This window comes from Pseudorca crassidens, chromosome 21 (genome assembly GCF_039906515.1).
Source record: "Pseudorca crassidens isolate mPseCra1 chromosome 21, mPseCra1.hap1, whole genome shotgun sequence".
NCBI lineage: Eukaryota > Metazoa > Chordata > Mammalia > Artiodactyla > Delphinidae > Pseudorca > Pseudorca crassidens.
The window spans coordinates 3,505,591-3,528,833 of record NC_090316.1 but is presented as its reverse complement, the minus strand read 5'-3'; the positions used below and the strand labels follow the sequence as shown (position 1 = coordinate 3,528,833).

General features: G+C 40.2%; 1 protein-coding gene across 18 annotated transcripts in view; it reads left to right on the top strand.

Annotated features, from left to right (window-relative positions):
• Positions 1-23,243, top strand: part of PSD3 (pleckstrin and Sec7 domain containing 3) — a 573,112-nt gene that overhangs the window by 314,608 nt on the left and 235,261 nt on the right. For 11 of the 18 annotated variants that reach the window (XM_067721837.1, XM_067721840.1, XM_067721851.1 and 8 more), the window contains one exon: positions 898-963. The exons of the other annotated variants lie outside the window; for them this stretch is intronic. In XM_067721837.1, the coding sequence (XP_067577938.1) occupies positions 898-963 (66 nt within the window). The remainder of the gene's footprint in view (positions 1-897; positions 964-23,243) is intronic. 18 annotated transcript variants of the gene reach the window in all.

The window sequence follows — 23,243 nt, the reverse complement described above, 5'->3', positions numbered from 1 at the left end:
ACACACAAAAAAAGGTGAAATCTGATAGGATTCATGAGTTTCTACTTTGCTAAAGACTGTGCTAAATATATTGGGGGAAGCAAGGATGACTAAGATGTGCAACCAGCCTTGGAGAAATTCTTAATCTAGTCTAGTGGTTCTCAACTCTGGCTACACATTAAGATCATTTGAGACGAGGGGAGAAAAAGTAGGCAACTGACATATTCTCACTCAGGTAGGAACTCTTAAAATGGTATGGACACTTTGGAGAAAGGTGTTTAACTAAACATACATTTACCCTATGATCCAGCAGTTCAAGAGGAATGAAAACACGTCACAAGAATATTCATAGCAGCTTTATTCATAATAGCCCCAAACTGTACACAACCCAGACATCCATCAGCTGGGAATGGGTAAACTATGGTATAGCCTTACAGTGTGATACTCAGTAGAAAGGAGTGGAGTACCAATATACACAACATCATGGAGAAAGAAACCGTAAACCAGTGTATGCAATGCATGATTTTGTTATATGGAATCCTAGTATAGGCAAAACTAACGTACGGTGGAAAATAAAAATCAGAACCATGGTTTACCCTGGGGATGTGAGGATGGGAATTACCTGGAAATGAGCTTGCAGGAACTTTCTGAGGTGATGCTAATATTAAAAAATGTTGGGAAAAGTGTCACTTGCAGAGCTATAAATAAAAATTTGATGTTTTCTTCCTGCTCTCCCCTCTTCTCCCTCAGAAATTTTAACTGGGAATGGGGTCCATATGCATTTTAAAAGCTCCTCCGATGATTCTGATGTCCACTGAGATTTGAACTGTTAAATAGGATAAAGTACAAAAGAAAGCTGTTGTTAACAAATTACCACAAATTTAAACAACACAGATTGATTATCTTACTATTTTGTAGGTCAGAGGTTTGGGTTGGCCTGGATTCTCCTGTTCTGGGTTTCACAAGAACAAAATCAAAGTGCAGGTAGGCCTGTGTTTCTTTCTGGGAACTCTGAGGGTGAATCTACTTACAAGTTCATTCAGGTTGTTGGCAGAAACCAGTTCCATGTGGTCGTAGGACTGAGGTCACTGTTTCCATGTTGGCTGGGGGTCATTCTCAGTTTCTAGAGGCCACCCACATTCCTTGGCTTCTGGACTCTTTCCTCCATCTTCAGACCCAGCAATGATGGGTCAAGTCACTCTATGTATCTCTGTCACCACAGCTTTCACCTCATTGTTCCTCTGTTCTCTTGGCACATCTCCTGAGTGACCGTTCTGCCTTCTTCTTTGCTTTGAAGAGCTTGTTTAATTACGTGAGCCCACCCGGGTAATCCAGAATACTCATCCTATGTTAAGGTCAGCTGATTAGTAACCTTAATCTACCTGCAGAGTTCTATCGCAGCAGCACCTAGATGGACGTTTAGCTAAATAACCAGGGAACGAGAATGCTGGCAGGATGGCGTCTTTAGTATTCTGCCTACAGTAGAGAGTTACATTGAAAATGCTGGGGTTTCAGAATAAAGAGAAAAGACTTTCAACAGGAGAGCCTCCAGGGAGCCTCTTTCGAGGAGGTGGCGTTTAGTCACTCAAGGCAGTTCTAATGGATGCTGCAGAGCCAGAATAGGAGAAAGAGCTGGAGGTGGGCTAATAGTTTGAGTGCCAGCGTGGAGAAAGGAAGCGCGACAAAGTGTGATCCCCTCAGAGCAGCCTTTATTCCATAAACGCACTCCGTGTGTGTTAGTTATTATTTACACTGAGTCATTCAGGCCACTGTCAGATTAACATCAGATATTTTTAGATCAAAGTAGAAAAATAGGAGGAATGTCAAAAAGTTACCCACTTAATGGATAGAAATATTTTTAAAAGGACTGGGGGAATTTCATAATGTGATTTATCTTTCACCTTCTGTCTGGCTGTTAGAACCCAGTAGAATTACATGTGAAAGTCCAAAAAGTTATTTAAGTATTTCCAAGCACTTTAAAACTCCATATCTACTGATGAAAACCAGAGAATGTGGCCTTCCTTTATATGCCCCCACAGTATGTACCTCTCTGACCATTTTTAGTGGACTTTGTACCCTAAAGTACAAAGCTTGGTTGGATGATGACATCAGTACCATTGCAGCTTCTGTGGAGAGATGCTGTGGCCTAGTGGCATCTATCTAAAAACTGCAGCCTTATCAACTGATTTTTATAATAATCCACATAAAGGAAAAATGCTTTTTGTAAGCATTAAGCATTAACTACTCTATACCACTTACCTTCTTTTTTACTTTATTTATAAGCTGTTAGAAAGGATTGTGTATACATTTTTATTTTGAAAGGCAGGCATGCATCTCTACAAAAAGTCTTAACAATACTTCCTGCCAACCTTTTAAAAATACAAAGGTTTTAACTGCCTGTGGTCATTTTTATTCACCCTTCTAAAGGATGTGTACATAAGGGCTAAAATACTGAAATCAGCAAGCTAGTTATTTTATTTTATTTTTATTTTTTGCTAAAGCTGGATATGAGAAATAGAGTTCAAAAGGGAAGGCTTGGTGGCAAAAAGCTGAGGCGTCTTTTAATGAGGATCAACAAATTACGCTTTTCTTTGATGACTTGCAGTTTGCTCTTTAAACTTCTGGAGCAACTAAGCATGCCAAACCTATGAAAGTCTTTCCAAACCTGTCTTCCTATCCCTTGCCAGGGTTTGTTTTCTTTCCTTCTCTTCCCACCTTGCACCCACCCCTGAAGAGTTGGTCATGATGATCAGAGGCCTGCTAAAGGAAGCCCATCCTTTCTTGGAGTTGCTTTGTGCGTTCTGAGTAAGTAGTGAATAGGCAACTCGACAGCAGTTGACTGAGCTGTCTGCACCTGCACAGGAAGCCCTGCTTTCTTCACCATGCTGCCATCCTGCCATGATCCCTGCTGCCTGGTGTTCTGGTTAAAGCTTTGTACTTTCATATTCAAAGATACGGGGAACTGTTTCTGATTTCATCTTTTTCCATTCATTTTCCCACCTTAATATGCTAAAATATATTTTCTGATCGCTCTAAGAGATTGCTGTTGTTTCACTTATTTTTTCCTCTTCATATTTCCACAATGCTGTTGACTTTCAGGATATATATATATATATTTTGCCTCTCTACTGTATCAGTTTCATGTTTTTCTTTAGGAAAAATTGAATTAAAAACATGTGAAAACAAACCTTTAGAAACTCAGGCAGTTTCTTCAGGTTCTTAGGTTCTTATATTTTCCTTGTTTGTAACACTGAATTAAAAGCTTACTGTAAAGATCCTTCCAGTGCTGTTAACTTCCATTAAGTGGTATAAGTACTCTGGGTTTTTTTTGCCGTACGCGGGCCTCTCACCGCTGCGGCCCCTCCTGTTGTGGAGCACAGGCTCCGGACAACGTGCAGGCCCAGCGGCCACGGCTCACAGGCCCAGCCGCTCCGCGGCACTTGGGACCCTCCTGGACCGGGACATGAACCCGCGCCCCCCGCATCGGCAGGCGGACTCCCAACCACTGCACCACCAGGGAAGCCCAGTGTCAGTACTCTTATAGGTACCCACATATATTTTCATGAAAAGGTCAAATTCAGATTTATGTTGTTTTTATGTTATTATTAAAAAGTAGAGAATTATTTGGCAATATTTGCATCTGAGGAGAACTTTTCAACCTTAAAAAGTCAGTAGATTTCTAAACTTCACTTTATTTCCTGTGAGCAAAGGAGGCTATGAGCTGGCAATTCTGAGACTGTATGACTTTATGCATATACTAGGATTAACAAATAAGCAAATAAAGTATACATGATGAGAGCCAGGTTTCTCTCTATAGGAGAAAGAAATTACAAATCAGGAAAAGAAGGAAGGTTAAAATGAACCTGTGGTGTTAGATTGGAATTGGAGTTTTAAGTGTGTATTCATAGTTTCTAATGTGTAGATGGATACAGAGGTGTACTGAGTGATAGGTGTGAGTCAGTGTACAGACAGAGGTTTCCTAGCTCTGCCTGCTGAGAGTTTCTAGAAACAATGACACCCAGTAGCCATGACCAGTCTAGCGTCCAGACCTGGGTTTCTAAATACCATTCGCCAATAAAAGGACCAGGGCTCCTTGGAGAAGTGTTTGGCTCTAGGTCTGGGGCAGGGAAAATACAAGAGGCACAGAACATCTGTGGTGCCAGAAACCTACGTAAGTGCTCAGGAAAGGGGAGACCTGCCGAAAGAGCACTCTGGCCATCTGGAGGGGCTGCGAATGGCCAAGCCTGGGCAGTTAGAGCAGAGAGTGATAGTCTTGGATTATGCCCTATGGAGCAAGAAGGGACAGCTTTTTCTTACAGAAGAATTTCAGTTAATACCTATAAAAGCAAAGAGGGAAATAGAATATCACCATTAGGAAATACCACAGTAATTCTTGAACACAAGGTCCAGTGATGGGTGCTCAAATTTGTGGTGAAAGTTTGAGGAGAAACAGGATATTTGCATAGTCTCAAATTGTCTCTCCCAGATATTAACTACAAAGGGAAAAATAGGAATTTTACAGTGTAGACACCAGCACATACCACCTTAACCAAGTGATCAGGGTTACCCTGCCAGTGGTAAGACGTGGATGTCACAAAGCCTGTGATATGACACGCTGAGAAGGACACAGCATCACTTCTGTGCTGTCCTGCCTCAAATGCCTAACCTCACTGTGAACATGAGAAAACACCAAGCACACTCTAACTGAGGACTATGCCACACTATAACCGATCAGCCCTCCTCGGAGTGTCATGACCATGAAAGACCGAGCAACTGTCACAGATTGGGAGAGACCAAGAAAACACAACTACTAAATAGAGCATAGGATCCTGGATAGGGTCCTGGAATAGAAAAGGACATTAATGGAAAACCTGGTGAAATTCAAATAAGATTGGTAGTTTAGTTAATAATACAGTACCAATGTTAATTTCCTGGTTTAGATAATTATAGTACAGTTATATAAGATGTTAACATCAAGGGAAGCCTGGATGAAGGGTATACAGGAACTCTGTACCATTTGTACAACTTTTTTGTAAGTCTAAAATTATTTCAAAATAAGAAGGATGCTGGATACTTAAATGTACAAAGGTGTGTGTTCAAGGACATTAATTATTGTTGACTATAGCAAGAAATTAAAAATAACACAGATGTCCATACTCAGGGATTAGGTAAATTATGTTATATTCATGTAGTTAAGAGTTATTAGAAAGAACCACGTAGCACGGTGTGTACCTGATATGGATGTCACAGTGAGGAGAGGGGTGCAGAGCGTGTCAGCATGACCCCGCCCCACTTTGTCTGCCTGGACTCTCATCCCACCTCCAACACTTAGCATGAATTCTGTGACCCTTGGGAAAATTATTCCTCTTTTCGCTGTTCATCAGTTTCCTCATCTGTAAATTGGGAATAATAATAGTATCAAGTTATGGACTGGCTGCAAAGATTAAATGTGAAAACCCCTATAAAGCACTCAGGATAATACTTAACATATAGTATTGATAAAATATTAATACTTTATTATTTTCTAGGAGTAAATGGGGAAAACCCCCAATATAACATTAAGTATCAAACAATGCCATTTCTGTTAAAAAAAATCTTGTGTGTATGAATCTTGGAGATTAGATACTAATGTGTTTAATGGTGGTAGTGTTGGAGGTGGGCAGTAAATCAGGGAAATTCCACTTTCTGAGTTAAATATTTAAAGTTTTCCATAAAGTACACAGTTAGAAAAGTATACATGGCAGCTTTTTAATAGAAGCCTGCTATTAAATAGAAATTATTAAGAAACGAAAATGGTATCTCTCAGGCTAACAGAATTGGGTAGTCATTCTAGATGGGGGTCCAAGATCATATGACTTGGCATCTTCATAGTGGAAAGTACAAGGGCCTGACTCTGCTCTTGGCCAGTATCTATAATTGCCTGGAACATGATTCTTAATTTGGAAAGTGAAGAACTTAATGACTCCAGCCTATAATTCTAGGCTGTGAAAGGTTATTGTGAGAATGGGTGTAACAAGCTCTTTGTCTTTGTGGGAAATAAACCAAAAGGCCTAAATTGTGGAGTTGAGCCAGAAATAAGTAATTCTGATAATTTTCATTAGAATGATTTAAACCCTGGAATAGAGCACCAAAATGATGTACTCTCCAGGCTTATAGTTATAAATAGGATAGATTTCAATTGCTTTTTGACCCCTGCGTCAAAAAGCCCTCCCGAGTTATGGTGGGGGCCAGAATTCACTACTATCTTAACAGAAGCCTTCTATATTTATGTATAGCATAGACAGAATATATAGAAATGGACATGTAAGTAACTACATATTTTTAGAGATATGCCTATGTTCATAATTTGGCTATGACATCAGTTTTTTTGTGATTATAAAGGTTTTTGTTTTTGGTTTTTTTTCCCAATGCTTGCTTCAATGCTGGTGGTTCTTTGTAGTGCTGGAGCTCTAAGCCTGGCCATTCTGATTTAAGTGTGTAGAGGTCTCTGCAGCAGATTGAAGACCCATCTGTCTTTGTGATTTTGAACTGCACAGGGTTTCTGAAAGGACCATGAGTGGAACTAGGATGAAGTGTCAAGTGTAAGTGTATGCTAGGAATGTAGGAAGACCATTCCAAGAAATGAGAATAAGAGGTAAAGTGATCTGCTGTTCTCTTGCATTTGTAATTCTCTTTCATATCTTCCCTATGAATAGGCCTCTCAAAGTTGAATCACCAAAGCTTTCCAAGGAAAAAAGTGATAATGTTGAAAGCATATTTTCCTCATTTGACTCTTGGTAATGTTTTAACACATCTTTTATCCTTTTTTCCTTTAATACTTTTATTTAAATATACAATACTGGTTGACCTGCTATTTTAAAATCATTTAGATTTCATTTACATTCCCCATTTTCCTTTGGGACGGCACCTGCTTTTTCCTTCTGTTTGCAGTCTTCACTGATTCATCTATGGTAACTGGATGTCAGAGCATTTTCCTTTTATGATTAAGTTAGATGCAGTGCATTGAAGCCCATATCGTTATACTGTAATCTCTGGAGAGCTTAAAGTAGATGAGAGAGGGGAACCCAAAATTTATTGTGCCACGAATACCAGTAGATAATTTTAGCACAAAATTGGGTTTTAGAATATTCCATTTTAAAGGTACTGCTATATACAGCAAGTGCCTACTTGTAAGTGTAGAGACTATACATTGAGTAGCACAGTTCCAGTGTTTGTGGAGTTTTCCATGTTTTCCCAAATACTTTGGTTTCTTAAATTCTAGGATTTTAATATCAGATAAAATTGATGAGCTGCAGTGGACACTGCTCTGAAGGTGGATCATGACAGTAACAAGCTTCAGGGAAAGAGCAGTGGACTCTTGGAGTCACACCATCTTGGGTGAAGTTCTGACCCTGCTATTTACTGGCTTGTGACATTGGGCCAATTAATGAAGCTTTCTGAGGCTCCTTTCTCCAAGTGCAAAATGGAGATAACGTTACTTCCTTTGAACAGTTGTTATAAGGATTAAATTAGGTTGCATATGTCAAAATGTTTAGCACATCCTCTGGCTTCTAACTAGTATCTACAAGCCTTTCCCCCAACCTGACTTGTTCTAGTCTACTTTTTGCTCAGCGTTTTCTAAGATTTAACACACAGACAACAGAAAACATTCTTTAATGTATTTGGGTCTGAACATTTTTATGAGTTTTCACTCTTCCTTTCATTGCTTTATTCATTGTTCACTGTGCAGAACATCTTTCTGGAGAATGAGATCAGCCCTCTGCCCTAAGGAGGCACTCAAGCTGGTTCACACTTAGGAGACACTGGGGGAGGCCCAAAGCAGAGAGAGCTGGACCCCACGGGGGCTACAAGGTGTGGGTGCATTATGGCCAGCTTCACAGGGGAGGTGGAAGTGATGTCTAAGCAAAATCAGGAGGAATCGGAGACAGAGTAGAAGGGATGGAGGGAGTAATGTGCTCACTGGCTCTGTGGATGCATGAGAGAGAGGATTTCCAGGTGACTCCTGGGATTTAGTGTCTGATGGTGCTGTTTCTCTGAAATTAGGAATGCAGGAGCACTTTTATTAGAGCTGGAGGTAATGTTAAAGGTGGTCTAGTCTGATATCCCTGAATTTTTAGGTGAGAAAACCGAGGAACTTGTAAGGGTTGGCTCAAAGAAGAGCTGAGGCTTGTTCAGGGTCGCTCAGTTCAACTCTCCCTGCTTTAATAGGAGTGCAGTGATTTGATTGCTGAAAGAGGCCCTAAAAAATAGGACTCAAGGTGTGCTGCGTTCTACTTGAGAATTTTACACATGAAACAGCAAGGCATTTCTGTCTCTGTAGCAAGAGAAGGTCACTGCAAGCTGTCAGAATTGAGGGGGAATAGTGAAGTGGAAAAAGGGTACAGCTGAGGTCAGAATTCTTAGGAGAGAGTGACTGGGTTGCCAAAACCTGGTGCTGGTAGAAGCAGTGTGGGGATCCAGACTGAGTGAACACAGCAGGAGCCATCAGCTTAGGGTCAGTCAGAGATCAGAGTCGGGAACAGAAGACAGTAAGCAGAGGCACACTGCGTGGATGAGGAGTCGGCCCAGAGACACCGCCTGGACAGCAGCTGTGGAGTGACCTGAGGTCGGACGCCTCCTGAGGGCTAGCCGGCCTCCACTGCTCTTGCACATTTGGCTGATAGCTCACACCTTGCACTTTTGTTCCTCTGAGCTTTTTCATGAAGAAGAATGTTACCAAGCACTCTGTTATCCCAGATTTGATGTTACATTATGAGCGGTGTCTTAAAATTTCTTTTGGAAAGAACCTGTGTTCTAAAATTAGCTGATAGTGTTAACTCCGTCTGATGTCTTATATTCTTTAAAAATATTTGGCTTATACTTTTGCTACTAAAAAATGGAATAACTTAGAGTTCTATGACTATGTTTATTAATGGTGCAAGATACGGTATTTATAAAGTGGACCCCTTATCTGTAGACTATTAGACACATGAAAAATGGAAGTTTAAAAAATAAATCTCAAAGTATATCATCCTCTTCTTCATATCCAACCCTGTAATAAAACACAGGTGTTTTAGGACATTTTATGGTTCACCACAGAGTTCGAATAAATGCACTGTATTTACGTTTGATGTTTTCCAGGTTTGCCCAGCCCTCTGTTTCTTTAAATACTCATGGTATTTCAACAGTGAGCCTATAACTAATAATTAAGCAAAGGAACACCCATTTTTTCCCCTTATATATCCTAGTCTTCTTTCTTCCACAAAGATTTGTTTATTGCCTAAAGCCTTTATTTCTGCTGGAGAGTCATGTGCCTTCTTGTTACTGTTTATAACTGAGCATAGTTTTCAATCTAACTTGAGTTTTTCAGTTGTTTAATATTTTCTTTCTTAAAGATATTTATCACTAAATTTTCATCCATTTGAAGTTTTCCTAGTTTTCCTTATGTGCCTTCCAAAATGATTTTTGAACATTGAACTTATTTATTAATTAAATCACCAGGTAAAATCAGCATTTAGTTTGAGCTGTTCTGAATAATCTGTGATATCTAGGTGCCTAAGGATCTTCTTAAAAGGAAAAAAACCATCCTTAGGGTAGTTTTTATCTTACAAATATATTAAAAGACACAATTTTAGAAAAAAAATGACTAACATTTCTTATAGAACCCTTTTGGGGGGTTGGTTAGAGAATTCCTATTTTTGAGTAGAGCTTAATCTTGTCTGCTTCTTAGCAATCCAAGAAAACCATTTCTGGAAAATGATCAGTTCATTAAAGGCTAATCAGCCCTTTAACCCATGTGATGTTCATATGTCTCTCATGGGGTCATCCTTCTAGTGTCTAGTGTGAGTTTTCATTTTGGAGCTGAGAGAAAGGTGCCCTTTTGGCATTCAAACCTATTCATGCTGTTGTTTAATCTGTGATGAAATTTACATTTCCAATAGTGATTAGAGTTTTCCAAGTTTAATGTGCAGTGTGTTTGGTAGGCACCCTTTATAATACGGGTTTCTGTGTGGATTCAAATGTATCGTCTGCTGGATTGTATCCCCAGAAAAAGCAGCTATGTCCAGTTAAACATGGTAGACCAGCCCTGTTGATCTTGATAATGTGCATGTTATCTAATCATAGACCATTAGAGTTAGACGTCAGCCTTGAGATGCTCCTGGTGAACCCCTTCATTTGACAAATGAGAAAACAGGTTTCCGAGAGCAATAGTGACCTGTTCAAGACTCTGGTTAGTGTGGACATGTGAAGCCAGAATTGAGACGAGTAAAGGTAATTTTCCTTCCCACTGCCATGGTTTTCGCACACGCCAGGATACCTCCAATTAGACGTATCATGCAAAATCGGTTACTAGAAAGTCAGGATCATTGTCTGTGATGCACATGCTGAGACAGGGAATGAACACTCAGGTCCTGGTTTACTGGGCTTTGCCAGTGACCCGAAGTCAGGGATTCATATTTCCCGATTCCCATTCCGTTGCCCTCCTCCCAATATCACATTGATTTAAGACTTTTAAAATCAAGCAAAGATAGCTTTTAATATTTTTCACCTGTAGGTAGAAAAATATTACAAGCAGTTTCTCTTGGTCACCAGTTTGAGTAGAAGGAGCAGTACTAGTAACATGTGATAAGGCTCTGTGCAGGGGGCCACACACATCGAACAATAAGAAATCGGATTCAAGCAGATCAAAATCAAAGTTAAAAGTTAACCCCATGGTATGAGATTAGTTTTGTGTGTCTTTTTTTAACTAAAGTTCAGTGATATCATAGCTATAAAATTAGAAAAGGCAAAATAGACCTGTACCCTGGGAAAAAAATTTAAAATATCAATACATACTTTTTATCCCTCTCAAACCGATATCTGCAAGACTGATTTATAGTCTTACACACCTCATAAAGCCGTACACTTTTTGAGTAATGCATTGAAAATACCTGAGTTCAAACAAGAGTTCCATCATTTTCTAACAGTGAGCCCTAATTTTCTCATTTGTGAACTAATACAGTGTTTCTCAACTCTATGCATGTTAGGATTGTCTGGGGCAACAATATAAAGGCAACACAAGGCAAACTAAGGAGGTAGTACAAGCCCCCACCCCCAGAAAGCTCTGATTCTAATTGATCTGGGTTGGGACTGGTATTGTTTTTAAAGCTCCCTGGGTGATTCTAATGGACTGAGCCACTAGGCCAGATAACTTTGAAGTCCCTTTAAAGTTCTCATATTCTGCAATTTTGAGAAGTTTTAATGTCATTTAGTCCAACAGCTCACTCAGCATAACCATCCCTGGGTATTTGAAAAGCAGTCTCTAGTTTTTGTGTCAACATTCATGTTGAAAGAATACTCATTATCATCAGAATCTTATTATTCTTTAAAAGTTTTTCCGGATAAGCAGGCAAATTTTCCTTGGGGAAACAGATAATAAATCTAATTCCTAATATATCTGATGACCTTTCTGATATATGAAGATTACTCTTATGATTCAGCCAAGTTGTCTCTTAGGGCAAAATACCCCCAATTTTTCATCTCTGTTCATGTGACATTATTTCTATATCCCAGCATCCTGCTTATCCTGCTCTAGGGATAAACTGGGTTGCCATCATCTCTGTGAAGTGTGTTCCCCAGAAGTGAACACAGTCCCTTGATGATCAGAGTAAGAAGCCTAGAGGGCTTTGGTGATTGTCCTCCTGTTAGGCTCTTACTGAGTCCCTAGTTTGGATAAATAGCTAATTATTTACCGATACTCACTGATCTATAGATACTACCCCAAGCAATCTACAGATTCAATGCAATCCCTATCAAACTACCACTGGCATTTTTCACAGAGCTAGAAAAAAAAATCTCACAATTTGTATGGAAACACAAGAGACCCCAAATAGCCAAAGCAATCTTGAGAATGAAAAACAGAGCTGGAGGAATCAGGCTCCCTGACTTCAGACTATACTACAAAGCTACAGTAATCAAGACAGTATGGTACTGGCATCAATGGAACAGGATAGCAAGCCCAGAGATAAACCCACGCACATATGGTCACCTTATCTTTGATAAAGGAGGCAAGAATATACAGTGGAGAAAAGACAGCCTCTTCAATAAGTGGTGCTGGGAAAACTGGACAGGTACAAGTAAAAGTATGAGATTAGAGCACTCCCTAACACCATATGCAAAAATAAGCTCAAAATGGATTAAAGATCTAAATGTAAGGACAGAAACTATCAAACTCATAGAGGAAAACATAGGCATAACACTCTATGACATAAATCACAGCAAGATCCTTTTTGACCCACCTCCTAGAGAAATGGAAATAAAAACAAAAATAAACAAATGGGACCTAATGAAATTTCAAAGCTTTTGCACAGCAAAGGAAACCATGAACAAGATGAAAAGACAACCCTCAGAATCGGAGAAAATATTTGCAAGTGAAACAACCGACAAAGGATTAATCTCCAAAATTTACAAGCAGCTCATGCAGCTCAATACCAAAAAAACAAACACCCCAATCCAAAAATGGGCAGAAGACCTAAATAGACATTTCTCCAAAGAAGATATACGGATTGCCAACAAACACATGAAAGAATGCTCAACATCACTAATCATTAGAGAAATGCAAATCAAAACTACAATGAGATATCATCTCACACTGGTCAGAATGGCCATCTTCAAAAAATCTAGAAACAATAAATGCTGGAGAGGGTGTGGAGAAAAGGGAACACTCTGGCACTACTGGTGGGAATGTAAATTGATACAGCCACTATGGAGAACAGTATGGAGGTTCCTTAAAAAACTAAACATAGAACTACCATACGACCCAGCAATTCCACTACTGGGTATATACCCTGAGAAAACCATAATTCAAAAAGAGTCATGTAGCAAAATATTCATTGCAGCTCTATTTACAATAGCCAGGAGATGGAAGCAACCTAAGTGTCCATTATCAGATGAATGGATAAAGAAGATGTGGCACATATATACAATGGAATATTACTCAGCCATAAAAAAAAACGAAATTGAGTTATTTGTAGTGAGGTGGATGGACCTAGAGTCTGTAAGTCAGAAAGAGAAAAACAAATACCGTATGCTAACACATATATATGGAATCTAAGAAAAAAAAAAAGGTCATGAAGAACCTAGGGGTAAGACAGGAATAAAGACACGGACCTACTAGAGAATGGACTTGAGGATATGGAGAGGGGGAAGGGTAAGCTGTGACAAAGTGAGAGAGTGGCATGGACGTATATACACTACGAAACGTAAAATCGATAGCTAGGGGGAAGCAGCCGCATAGCACAGGGCGATCAGCTCGGTGCTTTGTGACCACCTAGAGGGGTGGGATAGGAAAGGTGGGAGGGAGGGAGACTCAAGAGGAAAGAGATATGGGAACATATGTATACGTATAACTGATTCACTTTGTTATAAAGCAGAAACTAACACACCATTGTAAAGCAATTATACTCCAATAAAGATGTTAAAAAAAAAAAGAAAAGAATGTTAACTTCTAAGTACCTTGCCACCGCCAAGTTCTTTCCATTCTATGTAAATATTCTAATAAGAGTATATTTATACCAATCACTTTAATGTAATATATCCAAATAAAACAGTCTTCAGCCCCTTAGACCTATTTCTAAAGTAATAAGAAAGCCAGGGGATTTCTCATTTATTTTATTCTAAATCACAAATACTATTGAATTTTCACAAGAAAATAGCCTTTTTATTTTATAGCGGTACATGCATATGTACATAAAATAAAGTAATTTAGGTTTTATTCATTCATCTGTCACCTCAGAGTCTGAGGGAGTCTGGTTTGAACATTGATGTATTTCACAGAATTCTAGAACTCTAGAGTTTAAGCCTTGTGACTCATAAAGTCAATTACCCTTGCTTCATATGGGTGGAAGTCCGGGGTTGAAGAAGTTATGTGGAGGGATAAGTTTTCTGCTTATACTTAAATAGGTAAACTAGATTATAGGAGATGTGCTCAAGTTTGTTATAGTTACATGCCGTTTTAAGAAACCTGGAGTATTTCAGAAGCTGCTTTCCATAAAAACAATTTATATGCTAATTTTGTTTATTTATTCTTCAAAGTAGATTTTTAATGAATTCTGCTAGACAATCTTTGTTTAATTTGCCAAATAAATTTCCTGAAACATAATTTTATTATTCAGATGGGTGTTCCTTAAATTGACTCAAACAGAAAGTTTCTGACTACACTGAAAAATCATTTGAAGAACCCTTGTTGATATCCAATAATCCTTTGTGTTCTCACAGTTTCATCAGCCTGAAAAATATGTACTGATTCTCTTTATGAATATTATTTTTTAGTCCTTGTCTGATTCATTCTGAAAGGTCAGTCTTTCTGTGTAAGGCTTATACAAGGGAGCTTGCCAGTAAAAACCGTGCTGCAGGGGCATAGAAACAATTTCAGAGAAAAATTGACCTTGTAAACCCTACTGTCCATCTGATTGCTTTTAGCTTCAGATATGTTTGTATGACTATAACAGAATATAAAGTATACAGGCTGCAAATGAAGCATTTCTGTCCTCTGTGAATCTTAGCCTGGAGAGCAGTATATTTGCCCGGGCTCATCTGCGGTCCATTCGCCAGCTCAGCTTAGTTTTTTCTTGAACTAGTGTTGTGAGCAGCTCAGCCATCGGTTGTGATTGTGTATGCTAAGGCTTGGTGGTCAGTATTACTCTCTAGATTACTGGCTTTAGGGGTATAAAGAAAAGCATAGTCTTTGATGTGAAGATCAGATTTTCCCTTTAACAGCAAAGGCTTCCCTTTAACAGCAGAATTTTAAGTTTTCGTCTCAAATGAGGAGTGTTGCTTTTGTAGTACAGAAGGACTTCATAATGACACCGCTTTTCTTTAGAAGCCTTTGATTTTTAGTTTGTGTGTGTGTGTGTGTGTGTTTTGGGGTTTTTTTTGTGTGGTACGCGGGCCTCTCACTGTTTTGGCCTCTCCCGTTGCGGAGCACAGGCTCCGGACGCGCAGGCTTAGCGGTCATGGCTCAGGGGCCCACCCTTTCCGCGGCATGTGGGATCTTCCCGGACTGGGGCACGAACCTGTGTCCCCTGCATCGGCAGGCAGACTCTCAACCACTGCGCCACCAGGGAAGCCCTGTTTTTAGTTTTAGGAAGAATGATTTAACACCTAACAAAACTTCAGAATGAGAAATTATTATCTTCCTTTCCTTTTGTTGACTTTCATTGTTACAGTCATAGATTCATACACTTAAATCAGAAGGGGGAGGCTTGAAGATACCTAACCCAGTCACCTCCTTTTATAGATGACACTGCCCAGTTACTGTGCATTTGTTTCTTTTACATCTTCCCGGGACAGGGAAAGCTCCATGAGGGCAGGGACTTGCTTTACCTTGGTGGCTGCTGTGTCCGCAGCTGGTACACATTCAGGTTCCAAGCACTGAAGAACCTAGGACGTGGGGAGAGAAAAGGCTGAACCAGGACTGTCCAGTCAGTGAGCAAAATCTGACCCAGTAACTTTATCTGCTGACTACAAATTTTGTGCCTTTTTCATGATGTAAAAAAAAAAAAAAAAAAAAAAATTGGGAATCTTAATTATTTGGGAGCTTTAATCTGTAAAAGATGAGAATCATATACAGTTTATATTTATTGGGTACTGTTTTTCATACGTATAAACTACTTATTTCTTTGAACCCACATAGTCTGTAACTCATGATTGAAGGTTTTTTTTTTTTTTTTAAACATCTTTATTGGAGCATAATTGCTTTACAATGGTATGTTAGTTTCAGATTCACAACAAAATGAATCAGTTATATATATACATATGTTCCCATATCTCTTCCCGCTTGCGTCACCCTCCCTCCCACCCTCCCTATCCCACCCCTCCAGGCGGTCACAAAGCACCGAGCTGATCTCCCTGTGCTATGCGGCTGCTTCCCACTAGCTATCTACCTTACGTTTGGTAGTGTATACATGTCCATGGCTCTTTATTGCTTTGTCACCGTTTACCCTTCCCCCTCCCCATAGCCTCAAGTCCATTCTCTAGTAAGTCTGTGTCTTTATTCCTGTTTCACCCCTAGGTTTTTCATGACATTTTTTTTTTCTTAAATTCCATATATATGTATTAGCATACGGTATTTGTCTCTCTCTTTCTGACTTACTTCACTCTGTATGACAGACTCTAGGTCTATCCACCTCATTACAAATAGCTCAATTTCGTCTCTTTTTATGGCTGAGTAATATTCCATTGTATATATGTGCCACATCTTCTTTATCCATTCATCCGATGATGGACACTTAGGTTGTTTCCATCTCTGGGCTATTGTAAATAGAGCTGCAATGAACATTTTGGTACATGACTCTTTTTGAATTATGGTTTTCTCAGGGTATATGCCCAGTAGTGGGATTGCTGGGTCATATGGTAGTTCTATTTGTAGCTTTTTAAGGAACCTCCATACTGTTCTCCACAGTGGCTGTATCAATTTACATTCCCACCAACAATGTAAGAGGGTTCCCTTTTCTCCACACCCTCTCCAGCATTTATTGTTTCTAGATTTTTTGATGATGGCCATTCTGACTGGTGTGAGATGATATCTCATTGTAGTTTTGATTTGCATTTCTCTAATGATTAGTGATGTTGAGCATTCTTTCATGTGTTTGTTGGCACTCTGTATATCTTCTTTGGAGAAATGTCTATTTAGGTCTTCTGCCCATTTTTGGATTGGGTTGTTTGTTCTTTTGTTATTAAGCTGCATGAGCTGCTTATAAATTTTGGAGATTAATCCTTTGTCAGTTGCTTCATTTGCAAATATTTTCTCCCATTCTGAGGGTTGTCTTTTGGTCTTCTTTATGGTTTCCTTTGCTGCACAAAAGCTTTTAAGTTTCATTAGGTCCCATTTGTTTACTTTTGTTTTTATTTCCATTCCTCTAGGAGGTGGGTCAAAAAGGATCTTGCTGTGATTTATGTCATAGAGTGTTCTGCCTATGTTTTCCTCTAAGAGTTTGATAGTTTCTGGCCTTACATTTAGGTCTTTAATCCATTTTGAGCTTATTTTTGTGTATGGTGTTAGGGAGTGATCTAATCTCATACTTTTACATGTAGCTGTCCAGTTTTCCCAGCACCACTTATTGAAGAGGCTGTCCTTTCTCCACTGTACATTTCTGCCTCCTTTGTCAAAGATAAGGTGACCATATGTGCGTGGGTTTATCTCTGGGCTTTCTATCCTGTTCCATTGATCCATGTCTCTGTTTTTGTGCCAGTACCATACTGTCTTGATTACTGTAGCTTTGTAGTATAGTATGAAGTCAGGAAGCCTGATTCCTCCAGCTCCATTTTTCGTTCTCAAGATTGCTTTGGCTATTCGGGGTCTTTTGTGTTTCCATACAAATTGTGAGATTTTTTGTTCTAGTTCTGTGAAAAATGCCAGTGGTAGTTTCATAGGGATTGCATTGAATCTGTAGATTGCTTTGGGTAGTAGAGTCATTTTCACAATGTTGATTCTTCCAATCCAAGAACATGGTATATCTCTCCATCTATTTGTATCATTTTTAATTTCTTTCATCAGTGTCTTATAATTTTCTGCATACAGGTCTTTTGTCTCCTTAGGTAGGTTTATTCCTAGGTATTTTATTCTTTTTGTTGCAATGGTAAATGGGAGTGTTTTCTTGATTTCACTTTCAGATTTTTCATCCTTAGTGTATAGGAATGCCAGAGATTTCTGTGCATTAATTTTGTATCCTGCTACTTTACCAAATTCATTGATTAGCTCTAGTAGTTTTCTGGTAGCATCTTTAGGATTCTGTATGTATAGTATCATGTCATCTGCAAACAGTGACAGCTTTACTTCTTCTTTTCCGATTTGGATTCCTTTTATTTCCTTTTCTTCTCTGATTGCTGTGGCTAAAACTTCCAAAACTATGTTGAATAAGAGTGGTGAGAGTGGGCAACCTTGTCTTGTTCCTGATCTTAGTGGAAATGCTTTCAGTTTTTCACCATTGAGGACGATGTTGGCTGTGGGTTTGTCATATATGGCCTTTATTATGTTGAGGAAAGTTCCCTCTATGCCTACTTTCTGCAGGGTTTTTATCATAAATGGGTGTTGAATTTTGTCAAAAGCTTTCTCTGCATCTATTGAGATGATCATATGGTTTTTCTCCTTCAATTTGTTAATATGGTGTATCATGTTGATTGATTTGCGTATATTGAAGAATCCTTGCATTCCTGGAATAAACCCCACTTGATCATGGTGTATGATCCGTTTAATGTGCTGTTGGATTCTGTTTGCTAGTATTTTGTTGAGGATCTTTGCATCTATGTTCATCACTGATATTGGCCTGTAGTTTTCTTTCTTTGTAACATCCTTGTCTGGTTTTGGTATCAGGGTGATGGTGGCCTCGTAGAATGAGTTGGGGAGTGTTCCTCCCTCTGCTATATTTTGGAAGAGTCTGAGAAGGATAGGTGATAGCTCTTCTCTAAATGTTTGATAGAATTCGCCTGTGAAGCCATCTGGTCCTGGGCTTTTGCTTGTTGGAAGATTTTTAATCACAGTTTCAATTTCAGTGCTTGTGATTGGTCTGTTCATATTTTCTATTTCTTCCTGATTCAGTCTTGGCAGGTTGTGCCTTTCTAAGAATTTGTCCATTTCTTCCAGGTTGTCCATTTTATTGGCATAGAGTTGCTTGTAGTAATCTCTCATGATCTTTTGTATTTCTGCAGTGTCAGTCGTTACTTCTCCTTTTTCATTTCTAATTCTATTGATTTGAGTCTTCTCCCTTTTTTTCTTGATGAGTCTGGCTAATGGTTTATCAATTTTGTTTATCCTTTCAAAGAACCAACTTTTAGTTTTATTGATCTTTGCTATCGTTTCCTTCATTTCTTTTTCATTTATTTCTGATCTGATTTTTATGATTTCTTTCCTCCTGCTAACTTTGGGGTTTTTTTGTTCTTCTTTCTCTAATTGCTTTAGGTGCAAGGTTAGGTTGTTTATTCGAGATGTTTCCTGTTTCTTAAGGTAAGATTGTATTGCTATAAACTTCCCTCTTAGAACTGCTTTTGCTGCATCCCATAGGTTTTGGGTCGTCGTGTCTCCATTGTCATTTGTTTCTAGGTATTTTTTGATTTCCCCTTTGATTTCTTCAGTGATCACTTCGTTATTAAGTAGTGTATTGTTTAGCCTCCATGTGGTTGTATTTTTTACAGATCTTCTCCTGTGATTGATATCGAGTCTCATAGCGTTGTGGTCGGAAAAGATACTTGATACAATTTCAATTTTCTTAAATTTACCAAGGCTTGATTTGTGACCCAAGATATGATCTATCCTGGAGAATGTTCCATGAGCACTTGAGAAAAATGTGTATTCTGTTGTTTTTGGATGGAATGTCCTATAAATATCAATTAACTCCATCTCATTTAATGTATCATTTAAAGCTTGTGTTTCCTTATTTATTTTCATTTTGGATGATCTGTCCATTGGTGAAAGTGGGGTGTTAAAGTCCCCTACTATGAATGTGTTACTGTCGATTTCCCCTTTTATGGTTGTCAGTATTTGCCTTATGTATTGAGGTGCACCTATGTTGGGTGCATAAATATTTACAATTGTTATATCTTCCTCTTGGATCGATCCCTTGATCATTATGTAGTGTCCTTCTTTGTCTCTTCTAATAGTCTTTGTTTTAAAATCTATTTTGTCTGATATGAGAATTGCTACTCCAGCTTTCTTTTGGTTTCCATTTGCATGAAATACCTTTTTCCATCCCCTTACTTTCAGTCTGTATGTGTCTCTAGGTCTGAAGTGGGTCTCTTGTAGACAGCAAATATATGTGTCTTGTTTTTGTATCCATTCAGCCAATCTGTGTCTTTTGGTGGGAGCATTTAGTCCATTTACATTTAAGGTAATTATCGATATGTATGTTCCCATTCCCATTTTCTTAATTGTTTTGGGTTTGTTATTGTAGGTCTTTTCCTTCTTTTGTGTTTCTTGCCTAGAGAAGTTCCTTTAGCAGTTGTTGTAGAGCTGGTTTGGTGGTGCTGAACTCTCTCAGCTTTTGCTTGTCTCTAAAGGTTTTAATTTCTCCATCAAATCTGAATGAGATCCTTGCTGGGTAGAGTAATCTTGGTTGCAGGTTTTTCTCCTTCAACACTTTCAATATGTCCTGCCACTCCCTTCTGGCTTGCAGAGTTTCTGCTGAAAGATCAGCTGTTAACCTTATGGGGATTCCCTTGTGTGTTATTTGTTGTTTTTCCCTTGCTGCTTTTAATATGTTTTCTTTGTATTTAATTTTTGACAGTTTGATTAATATGTGTCTTGGCGTATTTCTCCTTGGATTTATCCTGTATGGGACTCTCTGTGCTTCCTGGACTTGATTAACTATTTCCTTTCCCATATTAGGGAAGTTTTCAACTATAATCTCTTCAAATATTTTCTCAGTCCCTTTCTTTTTCTCTTCTTCTTCTGGAACCCCTATAATTCGAATGTTGGTACGTTTAATGTTGTCCCAGAGGTCTCTGAGACTGTCCTCAGTTCTTTTCATTCTTTTTTCTTTATTCTGCTCTGCAGTAGTTATTTCCACTATTTTATCTTCCAGGTCACTTATCCGTTCTTCTGCCTCAGTTATTCTGCTATTGATCCCATCTAGAGTACTTTTAATTTCATTTATTGTGTTGTTCATCGTTGCTTGTTTCATCTTTAGTTCTTCTAGGTCCTTGTTAACTGATTCTTGCATTTTGTCCATTCTATTGTCCATTCTATCTCCAAGATTTCGGATCAACCTTACTATCATTATTCTGAATTCTTTTTCAGGTAGACTGCCTATTTCCTCTTCATTTGTTAGGTCTGATGGGTTTTTATCTTGCTCCTTCATCTGCGGTGTGTTTTTCTGTCTTTTCATTTTGCTTATCTTACTGTGTTTGGGGTCTCCTTTTTTGCAGGCTGAAGGTTCGTAGTTCCTGTTGTTTTTTGTGTCTGTCCCCAGTGGCTAAGGTTGGTTCAGTGGGTTGTGTAGGCTTCCTGGTGGAGGGTACTAGTGCCTGTGTTCTGGTGGATGAGGCTAGATCTTGTCTTTCTGGTGGGCAGGTCCACGTCTGGTGGTGTGTTTTGGGGTGTCTGTAGACTTATTATGATTTTGGGCCGCCTCTCTGCTAATGGGTGGGGTTGTGTTCCTGTCTTGCTAGTTGTTTGGCATAGGATGTCCAGCACTGTAGCTTGCTGGTCGTTGAGTGAAGCTGGGTGCTGGCGTTGAGATGGAGATCTCTCGGAAATTTTTGCTGTTTGATATTATGTGCAGCTGGGAGGTCTCTTGTGGATCAGTGTCCTGAAGTTGGCTCTCCCACCTCAGAGGCACAGCACTGACTCCTGGCTGCAGCACCAAGAGCCTTTCATCCACAGGGCTCCTTAATTTGGGATGACTCGTTGTCTATTCAGGTATTCCACAGATGCAGGGTATATCAAGTTGATTGTGGAGCTTTAATCCGCTGCTTCTGAGGCTGCTGGGAGAGATTTCCTTTTCTCTTCTTTGTTCTCACAGCTCCCAGGGGCTCAGCTTTGGATTTAGCCCCGCCTGTGCGTGTAGGTCGCCGGAGGGCGTCTGTTCTTTGCTCAGACAGGACGGGGTTAAAGGAGGCGCTGATTCGGAGGCTCTGGGTCACTCAGGCCCGGGGGTAGGGAGGGGCACGGAGTGTGGGGCGGGCCTGCGGCGGCAGAGGCCGGCAAGACGTTGCAGCCTGAGGCGCGCCTGTGCGTTCTCCCGGGGGAGTTGTCCCTGGATCCCGGGACCCTGGCAGTGGCGGGCTGGACAGGCTCCCCGGAAGGGCGTGTGGCTAGTGACCTGTGTTCGCACACAGGGCTCCCGGTGGCGGCAGCAGCGGCCCTAGCGTCTCATGTCTGTCTCTGGGCTCCGCACTTTTAGCCGCGGCTTGCGCCCGTCTCTGGAGCTCCTTTAAGCGGCGCTCTTAATCCCCTCTCCTCGTGCACCAGGAAACAAAGAGGGACGTAAAAGTCTCTTGCCTCTTCGGCAGTTCCAGACTTCTCCCCGGACTCTCTCCCGGCCAGCCGCGGTGCACTAACGCCCTGCAGGCTGTGTTCACGCCGCCAACCCCAGTCCTCTCCCGGCGCTCCGACAAAAGCCGGAGCCTCAGCTCCCAGTCCCGCCCGCCCCGGCGGGCGAGCAGACAAGCCTCTTGGCTGGCGAGTTCCGGTCGGCCTGATCCTCTGCGCTGGAATCTCTCCGCTTTGCCCTCCGCACCCCTGTTGCTGTGCTCTCCTCCGAGGCTCCCAAGCTCCCCCACTCCGCCTCCCGAAGTCTCCACCCGCGAAGGGGCTTCCTAGTGTGTGGACACTTTTCCTCCTTCACAGCTCTCTCCCGCTGGTGCAGGACCCGTCCCTATCCTTTTGTCTCTGTTTAGTTTTTTCTTTTGCCCTACCCAGGTACGTGGGGGGTTTCTTGCCTTTTGGGAGGTCTGAGGTCTTCTGCCAGCGTTCAGTAGATGCTCTGTAGGAGTTGTTCCACGCGTAGATGTATTTCTGGTGTATCTGTGGGGAGGAACGTGATCTCCGCGTCTTACTCTTCCACCATCTTCCCGGAAGTCTCCGTGAAGGTATTTTTAATCCATATTTTTTATAGATGAATAAACTTGGGCCTTGAAAGATTAATTTACCAGGGGTTATGCAGAGTTAAAGCCAGGATTCAGGTCTCTTCCTTCTGCTTCCAAGTTTAGTGATCTTTCTACCTTTGCCTTTTATGTGGGGATCGATGTTTGTCAATATGAAGAATTACCTAGGCCCACGGTAGCAGTTATTTAGCTCAGTGCCTTCCGTACTGCAGACTTTAATGCCTGTAGGATGTAAGTAAGTGCTGGCTTAGCTAGAGGTCTGTATTTAAAAGGCAGCAAAGGAAGCATTACTTCCCACTTTCTTTCATCTGCGGTGATCGGTCTTGGCCCCCTGTGTGGTCTTATTTGAGGGGCTTTTCTGCTCCCTTACCTTTTTCTCATTTTCCCATAATTGGACTTGGATTTCTCAGTTTGGTCCTAAATGATTTGCAGGCTTCAAAGCTTTCCTGCTAAATTTTTAGTGGATACCCCTGAGATGGAATGTACTAAGACTTAGTTGAGGATTAACATCTATAGCTGGAAGAAAGATACTGCCTTTTTTTGTTTCTATTAAGGAGAATAGAGAGGAATGATGACAAACTAGGAAATGGGTAGATACCACTGTAAGCAGGATGCGTTTGTCCACCTTCTGTGAAAGCGATAAACCTCCTCTTATCCAGTGACATTTTTGTCCAGGCTCAACTGAACTAGTTTCTTGGGACTCGGGA